The 9,858-nt window shown below is 35.1% G+C and overlaps 1 protein-coding gene across 2 annotated transcripts in view; it reads right to left on the bottom strand.

The window, feature by feature from the left end:
* Window positions 1-73: 73 nt before the first annotated feature.
* OGT (O-linked N-acetylglucosamine (GlcNAc) transferase) overlaps window positions 74-9,858 on the bottom strand; it is a 41,608-nt gene continuing 31,823 nt past the window's right edge. For both annotated transcript variants that reach the window (XM_043458227.1, XM_043458228.1), the window contains exons 21-22: window positions 9,567-9,690; window positions 74-2,382 (exon numbers count right to left, since the gene is read on the bottom strand). In XM_043458227.1, coding sequence (XP_043314162.1) covers window positions 2,208-2,382; window positions 9,567-9,690 — 299 coding nt within the window. In that variant the 3' untranslated portion in view covers window positions 74-2,207. The remainder of the gene's footprint in view (window positions 2,383-9,566; window positions 9,691-9,858) is intronic.

Raw genomic sequence — 9,858 nt, 5'->3', positions numbered from 1 at the left:
GATTTCATCACTGGAGGAACCTATTATTCCATCCAACGCTCAACTTAACAGAACACAAAATACATCAGCCATATTAAGGGCAAATCATTCATTTATTGTTTAAAGATCGCAAGACAACATCTGAATTTCTGTAGCACAATTTAAATGTTTTACTTCTTTGATAAAGCAGAGTATAATAGAAAAAAAACAATTAGTTTCCAGTAATATCTATATCTCTATTCAGAAATAAGTCCTCCACAGACATGTTACCTGGAAACAAAAGCCTGTTACAATAAGCAAAGCTTCAACCAGAGCGGCTACTTTTCGTGCCAGGAAAAGGTTCATCCCCATAGGAGGAATGATGTGCTATGTAAAATGGCTGTAAGGTCACAGCCTTGAGGGCACTGGAAGTATATTATCCTATTCCACATTAAGTAGTTTGGTGAATTTCAAACATCGATTTATCTGCAACCAAGCTGGCAACCTTTAACTGGTATCTTAATTAGATAAAAAATAAATTAAGAAATCCCTAAACTGATGTTCCTTGATTTACATTGTTAAAAGGTACACAAGTTCATTAACATGTAATTCTGGTTAGAATTACACTTGAGACTCTTTGCTCAGATTTTGGTTAATAGTATAAATCTTTCAGAAATTCAAGTTCTTATTAATCAATAATTTGTCAGCTAGGATACATTCAGGCATCAGCTGCAACTACAAAATAGGTGCACTGCCTCAGCACTTTGGAAAGACATTATAATCTAGAACACTACTAGCAGACAAAATATTACCTGTTACTGGATAGCATATGTGCAGTACAGCAAGACAAAAACATATTCATATGTTGGCTTATTTAAGCCTCAAGCTCTCGATCCTTTGTTGAAATTCAATAATTTTATTCCTATGGTTTTTTAATACCAAAAAATTCAAGCTCCAGGAGGGCTAAAGTCTAATTTGTACTCCAAACCAAGTAGCAGTGCAGTTTGCTACTACTGAGGCTGAGTCCGAAAAGACTTCAGGATCAAGTCCAGAAGACAGTTATTATACATGATACCCTAGAAGGTCTGAAAAATAATTACTCATATACATTATCTGGTCCTTTAGAGCTTTTTTCCTATAACATGTTTTTTGATGAAAGTGATTTAATGTATCAGAGATAACTGACTTACTGATCAAATATTTGAATACTTACCTGGGATTTCATTTCTGCTGAAAGAAATAGGAAGAACAGGACTCACTTTAAAAAAACAAACTTCAGAAATGAAGGTAAAAATATTATCACACATTATCACTTTTGGAAGCAGCATAGAGGGACAGTCAAAGGTAAAACACTGGTGAAATAGGTCAAGACTCTAGGCCAAAAAAACCTATATTATTATCATCAATGACAGTACCACAACTGTGCCCTTCATAATTAATAATCACTCCTAAGAATTTTCATTTGGCACCAGATGATATGTTTAAGAGAAACACTCTGGGAGGTTCTGAATCAGACTTGGTTTTGTTAGCCAAGTTACAGGAGAAATTTTAAAGTGGGGGGAGGGGAAGAAGGAAATAGGAAACAGACCAGGAAAAATATTAAGTCATCATCATCATCGTCATCGTCATCATCTAAACCAACAAAGCACTGATAGCTCCAGACATTATGTCAGACACTAAAATGACTGATATAGGCTCAAGTGGTTTATAAAACCTATAAAAAGACTACACCAGCAAAGTTCCCATTAATCCGTAGAGTTCAGAAACTAAAACAAGGAAAATTTTAGCTTAAAACCTTATCTCAAGAGAATAATATACACTTCACATGAATAAAAATACCTGAAACCAAACATTTTTAAAAGCTCCAATACCCAAAATATAAAGAAAAAAATTAATTCAGAAGACTCATCAATCCATGGAATCACAAAACGGCTGGACAATCTCTCTCTCCCCTCCACACTATCCATCCCATGGAAGACCAAGGGAGATCAGACCTTCCAGACCTATGCACCACCTGGTTGCTGCAAAATCCTATGGAGACTCCTTGTAGAATAGCAGTTTTCCATCTCCAGTGTCTCTCCCTATCATGCAGGAAGCAAGTCTGGCTGTGCTATTGTATTATCATTATTTGTCACCCATCTGCAACATGATACCATACAGATAAGTAAAAAGTACATATCTAGTTCCCTTTCACCAGAAGGTTGAGGCTCAGGTATGGGGTAATTCTCTTGTGTACACGGTGTCTTTATTTAGGCAGACTCAGTGACTTCAACAGGCTTAATCATGTGATCAGGTTTGTTGCCAGCTGCATAATGCTCCCACATCTGTAGATACAGCCTCTCTAGTTCCATTGTGTATTGTTTGGTGTTGAACAGAGGGCTAGATATTCTCTGCTTCCAGACTTTGCCACGAATTTTCTTCAGGCTGGATAATAAAAAGGAGCCAAGTTTATAAATCACAACAGAAACTCAGAACTAGCTCGCATAAATACCTAAACACCTCTGTGGTAAATTACATGGCCAAACTTTTTTATAAGATTTTCTCTTCTGACTGGCCCCCCATTACCTCAATGCTAAAAAGTGAAAGGTCACGACTAACAAAATATTAAACACCTATAATGGAGTTCACCCCCACATTCTGTGAAAAAATTTAATTCTTTCCTAAACAAGTATATCCAAGAGATACCACGCTTTCCCCATTCATCTTATTTCTACCTTTAAAATAAAAACAATGACACATACCTATTCCTATGTACTACTGGTTAGAATATAAACTGCTTTACTCTTTCAATAAGCAATTTAGCAATGTGTCTGTTAGAACCATAAATGTTCATAACTGTATGATCAATAACCTTTTAAATCTATTCAAAAGAAATAATCAGAGATGCAGACACATCTGGCCATGCAAAGATGCTCACCGAAGCACCATTCACAATAGCTAAGGCACAAACAGATGGAAGTATTCGTTTTATGAATATTTTAATGAAATAGGAAAACACTCCAGGGGAACAATGCAATGTCTACTGCTATAATTTTCCCCTTGTACATGAACTGAGTTGTTTATTTAGATAAAAAAAAAAAGTGTTCCCAATAATAGTGGGGAATTTAATACCCTACTCACTCCTATGGATAGATCAACCAAACAGAAAATTAGCAAGGAAACACAAGCTTTAAACTATACAATGGACCAGTTAGACCTAATCGCTATTTACAGGGTATTTCAACCCAAAATAGTAGATTTCACCTTTTTCTCAAGTGCACATAGAACATTCTCCAAGATAGATCACATCCTGGGCCAAAAATCTAGCCTTGGCAAATTTTAAAAAATTGAAATAATTTCTCAAGCTTTTTTTTTCTGATCACAATGTACATACCAACTACAGAGGGGGAAAAAACTATAAAAAACAAACATATGGAGACTAAACAACATGCTTCTGAATAATCAACAGATCATGGAAAAAATCAAAAAGGTAATCAAAATATGCATAGAAACAAATGAAAATGAAAACATGACAACAAAAAACCTATGGGATTCAGTTAAATCCATAAGAGGGAGGTTCATAGCAATACAAGTCTACCTCAAGAAAGAAGAAAAACATCAAATAAACAACCTAACTTTACACCTAAAGCAACTAGAAAAAGAAAAGAACCCCAAAGTTAGCATAAAGAAAGAAATCATAAAAATGAGAGAAGAAATAAGTGAAAAATTAATGAAGGAGACTGTAGCAAACATCAACAAAACTAAAAGCTGGTTCTTTGAGAAGATAAATAAAATAGACAAACCATTAGCCAGACTCATCAAGGAAAAAAGGGAGAAGAATCAAATCAACAAAATCAGAAATGAAAATGGAGAAATCACAACAGACAACACAGAAATACAAAGGATCATAAGCTACTATGATCATATGATCATACTATGATCATAAGCTACATATGACTACTATCAGCAACTATATGCCAATAAAATGGACAACTTGGAAGAAATGGACAAATTCTTAGAAAAGTACAACTTTCCAAAACTGAACCAGGAAGAAATAGAAAATCTTAAGAGACCCATCACAAGCACAGAAATTGAAACTGTAATCAGAAATATTCCAGCCATCAAAAGACCAGGACCAGACGGCTTCACAGCTAAATTCTACCAAAAATTTAGAGAAGAGCTAACACCTATCCTACTCAAACTCTTCCAGAAAATTGCAGAGGAAGGTAAACCCCCAAACTCATTCTATGAGGCTACCATCACCTTAATCTAACAAAACCAGACAAAGATGCCACAAAAAAGAAAACTACAAGCCAATATCACTGATGAACATAAATGCAAAAATACTCAACAAAATTCTACCAAACAGAATCCAACAACATATTAAAAAGATCACACATCATGACCAAGTCAGCTTTATTCCAGGGATGCAAGGATTCTTCAATATTTGCAAATCAATCAATGTGATATACCATATTAACAAATTGAAAGATAAATACCATATGATTATCTCAACAGATGCAGAGAAAGCCTTTGACAAAATTCAACACCCATTTATGATAAAAACTCTTCAGAAAGCAGGTATAGAAGGAACATACCTCAACATAATAAAAGCCATATACAACAAACCCACAGCAAACATTATTCTCAACAGCAAAAAAATGAAAAGCATTTCCTCTAAAATTAGGAACAAGACAAGGGTGCCCATTCTCACCACTACTATTCAACCTAGTTTTGGAAGTCCTAGCCACAGCAACCAAAGAAAAGAAATAAAAGGAATCCAGATTGGAAAAGAAGTAAAATTCTGTTTGCAGATGACATGATCCTCTATATAGAAAATCCTCAAGATACCACCAGAAAACTACTAGAGTTAATCAATGAAGTAAAGTTGCAGGATATAAAATTAATACAAAGAAATCCCTTGCATTCCCATACACTGCGATGTATATGAAAAAAGAGACAGAAATTAAGGAAACAATCCCATTCTCCATTACAAGGAAAAGAGTAAAATACTTAGGAATAAATTTTCCTAAACAAAAGACCTATATACAGAAAACTATAAAACACTGATGAAAGAAATCAAAGATGACACAAATAGATGGAGAAATATACCACATCCATGGATTGGAATAATCCATATAGTGAAAATTATTATACTACTCAAAGCATGAAAATTATTATACTACTCAAAGCAATCTAAAGATTCAATGCAATCCCTATCTAGCAACCAATGGTATTTTTCACAAAACTAGAACAAATAATTTAATTTTGTATGGAAACACAAAAAGCCTCGAATAGCCAAAGCAATCTTGGGAAAGAAGAATGGAACCGGAGGATTCAACCTTCCTGACTTCAGACTATACTACAAAACTACAGTCATCAGGACAGTATGGTACTGGCATAAAGACAGAAATCTAGATCAATGGAACAAAACAGAAAGCCCAGAGAGAAAACCATGTACCTATGGACACCTTACCTTTGGCAAAGGAGGCAAAAATATACAGTGGAGAAAAGACGATCTCTTTTATCAAGTGGTGCTGGGAAAACTGGTCAACCATGTGTAAAAGAATGAAATTAGAACACTTTCTAACACCATATGCAAAAATAAGCTCAAAATGGATTAAAGGTCTAAATTTAAGACCAGAAACTACAATTCTTAGAGAAAAACATAGGCAGAACACTCTGACATAAGTCACAGCAAGAACCTCTATGACCCACTTCCCAGAGTAATGGAAATAAAAACAAAAACAAACAGTATGGGACCTAATTAAACTGAAAAGCTTTTGCACAACAATGGAAACCGTAAGCAAGGTGAAAAGGCATCTTCAGAATGAGAGAAAATAATAGCAAATGAAACAACTGCCAAAGAATTAATTGCCAAAATACACAAGTAGCTCATGAAGCTCAATACCAGAAAAATGAACAACCCAATCAAAAAGTGGGCCAAAGAACTAAACAGACATTTCTCCAATGAAGACATACAGATGGCTAATAATACACGAAAAGGTGCTCAACACCACTCATTATTAGAGAAATGCAAATCAAAACCACAATGAGGTATCACTTCATGTGGGTCAGAATGGCTGCCATCAAAAAGTCTACAAACAATAAATGCTGGAGAGCGTGGTGGAGAAAAGGGAACCCTCTTACACTGTTGGTGGGAAGGCAAACTAGTACAGCCACTATGGAGAACAGTGTGGAGATACCTTAAAAAACAGCAATTAGAACTGCCATATGACCCAGAAATCCTACTGCTGGGCATACACACCAAGAAAACCACAATTGAAAAAGACACATGTACCCCAATGTTCATTGCATCACTGTTTACAATAGCTAGCACATGGAAACAACCTAGATGTCCATCAGCAGGTGAACAGATTAGGAAGTTGTGGTACATATACACAATGGAATATTACTCGGGTATGAAAAAGAATGTATTTGAGTCAGTTCTAATGAGGTGGATGAAACTGGAGCCTATTATACAGAGTGAAGTAAGTCAGAAAGAGAAACTCCAATACAGTGTATTAATACATATATATGGAATTCAGAAAGATGGTAATGACAATCCTATATTCAAGGCAGCAGAAGAGACAAAGATGTAAAGAAGAGACTTTTGCACTATGTGGGAGAAGGTGAGTGTCAGATGATTTGAGAGAATGGAATTGAAATATGTATATTACCATACGTAAAATAGATGACCAGTGCAAGTTTGATGCATGAAGCAGGGCACTCAAAGCCGGTGCTCTGGGACAACCCAGAGGGATGGGGTGGTAAGGGAGATGGGAGGGGGGTTCAGGATGGGAGGACACATGTGCACCCATGGCTGATTCATGTCACTGTATGGCAGAAATCACAATAGTGTAAAGTAATTATCCTCCAACTAAATCAATTTTTTTAAGTGTTCCTAATATCACTTGTTCAGAAACAAAAAAAAAACAACAATTCTTCTGGTAACAGAGGAAAGAATTCTCTCTTGACTCTTGTTCTAAATATATCATTTGTCATGAAACCATTCTTATACAGAGACAATTATTACTTTAAAACCAGAAGCTGGAATACTCCTGAAGTTTTTTAATTAATTAAAATGTTATTTATTGTTTGCCATGCCAGAACTAGTAAAATGCTATGCATATCCGTTGGCCTCCAACCAACCATAACCATATTAATGTTATCTTCCAAATAAAATTCTGAATGTCAGCAGAATGGTTAAACTGTGCTGCATCCATATACTGAAATATTACTTAGCAATAAAAGGGAATGAGTTACTGATATCAGCCAACAACATGGATGAATCTCAAAACGTTATCCTGAATGAAAGAAGCCTTCAGAGTACATAATGTATGATTCCATTTCTATGAGGTTCTAGTAAGACTAAGTAAATTATGTGCACGCATGTGTGCGTGCTAAGTTGCTTCAGTCGTGTCCGACTCTGCGACCCCATGGACTGTAGGCTCCTCTGTCCATAGAATTCTCCAGGCAAGGATACTGGAATGAGTTGTCATGCCCTCCTCCTCCAGGGAATCTTCCCAAGCCAGGGATCAGACCTGCATCTCTTACATCTCCTGCATTTCAGGCAGATTCTTTACCACTAGTGCCACCTAGTAAGCCCCAAATAAACTATGGTGGAAAAAAATTCAAAACAGTGGTTATCTCAGGGCTGGTGAGGTGGACCAACTGAAAAGGGGTGTGAAGCAACCTTCTGGAGTGATGGTAATATGCTATATCTTGTTGGAGGTTTGGCTTATAAACGTATTTCTCAAAACTCACTTCAGATTTGTGTATTCCAGTTTGGGATTAGCAGATACTATACATAGCATATACATACACACACATGTATATAGTATATATAAAATAAACGAGGCCCTACTTTATAGCACAAGGAACTATATTCAATATCCCATAATAAACCATAATGGAAAAGAAAATGAAAAGTGTGTGTGTGTGTGTATAACTGAACCAATTCTGCTATACACCAGAAACACAATGTTGTAAATCAACTACACTTCAATTAACAAAATTAATTTAAAAAAAGATTTATGCATTCCACTGTATTTAAATTTTACCTCAAAAGAAAAGAGAAACAAATATTAAAATCTTAATGATGTCCATTCTGAAGTAAAAACACTGATGTCTGTAATTTACTTCAAATAAGATGGATTACTAAATGGGTATAGAAATAAACAGATGGTAAAGTAATTAGCCTCCAACTAATAAAATAAAAAAAACAACAAAAAAAGAAATAAACAGATGAAATAAATGTGGTAAAAGTATAGAGGAATATTAGTGGTGGAAGCTAGGTGATAAGTATGTGTTTATTATAAAACTGAAATTTTTCACAACAAAATCTTGGGGAAAAGCATTATTTATATGAAATCAGCTAAGTTCCAAAAACATAAAAAAAAAAATACACTAAATTATTTACTGTAGTTATCTCTGGGATGATGGACATGAAGCTTCATATTTAATGCCCAGTCTCAAATTTTTCACTTATTTTTCTTAGCTGTATATGATGTTCAATGGAGAAAATTTTGAAAATAAATAAATGCTTAACATACATCTGTTGAATGCTTACTATGTACCAAGAACTGTTGTAAGCGCTTCACATGGAACACCTTTTTAAAATCCTCACATCTCTGCAAGGTAGGTACTATCATTCATCCCCATTTTGCAGATGGAAAAACTGAGGCACATAAAGACTAACTTGTCCAAAGTCACAAAAATTATGAGAGCCTGGATTCAAACCCAGGAAATCTAACTCAAAGAGGGTGCTTTTTTAAGCTTCTACATAATATGCCACTTCTCAGGAACAAAAAATCACCCGTAATACCCAAAGAAAAATCTCATTTAAGTAATACACTGTTTTATTGTATGGCTAAAGCATCATTTATCTAAGCATTTAAGTTGTACCCAAATATCATTATAAGGATATTATTAGGGTCAAAGATTCAGCTTTTTTTAAAGCTTTAAAAAGATTGCACAAATTTATCTACCAATGTATGAAAAGGCCAGGACCTCAATGCTCCCTCATCATTGGTATCATATTAAAAGTCTTTCACTTTATAGCCAAATAATGGGTATACCTCAATGTTATTTTATTTCTGCTAGGGAATTCCCTCGTAGTTCAGTGGTTAGGCCTTTGCACTTTCCCTGCCCAAGGGCATGGGTTCAGTTCCTGGCCAGGGAACTAAGATCCCACAAGCAGCATGGCACAGGCAAAAAATAAATAAATACATAAATATTTATTTCTACGACAGAGGCTGAAACTTTTTCTACTTTGGTCAGTTGTCATTTCCTTGTTTACTTTCCTATTAAGGGATTTAAAATGTAAATATTCTTCAGTCTTTATATATTGGCAATCCAGTGGTTAAGACTCCACACTTCCACTGGAGGGGGCAAGGTTTGATCCCTGGTTGGAGAACTAAGATCCCTCACTCCTCGCAGCACAGCCAAAATGAATAAATTAAATAAAAAATAAAAAGTTCTTATCTCATCCAGAGAGCATACAACTAATTCACTTAATTTATATTACCCTTATTTTATGATTTCACTTTATAACACCTACATTCTCTCTAAATTTTCCTTATTTCCTTCACTGTACCAAATAATTTTTCATGGAAAAGTTTACTTACTATTCTAGATCAGTCCCCAGCTTCACAGCTATGTCTTCATATTCTTGTCTATTTTTAGCAATAAGCTCAAGACAACCTAAACAAGTGAGCTGGGAAGCCGCAACTCGAGAAGCAAGAGTCTCTCCTGCAGTAAAAAAGATAATAATTGCACATCTGAGAATGCAAACAGCACACAGTTATTAATGTTATTTATGCTTAAATATCCATACAATGCAGATGAGGCATGTTCAGACTTGAACAAGTCTCATTTTCTATTATTTTGCCCTAAATATTGCTTCTAGTACATATGATT

This window comes from Cervus canadensis, chromosome X (assembly GCF_019320065.1).
Source record: "Cervus canadensis isolate Bull #8, Minnesota chromosome X, ASM1932006v1, whole genome shotgun sequence".
Classification (NCBI taxonomy): Eukaryota; Metazoa; Chordata; class Mammalia; order Artiodactyla; family Cervidae; genus Cervus; species Cervus canadensis.
The sequence above is the reverse complement of the archived record's forward strand: the minus strand, read 5'-3'. Positions and strand labels throughout refer to the sequence as shown.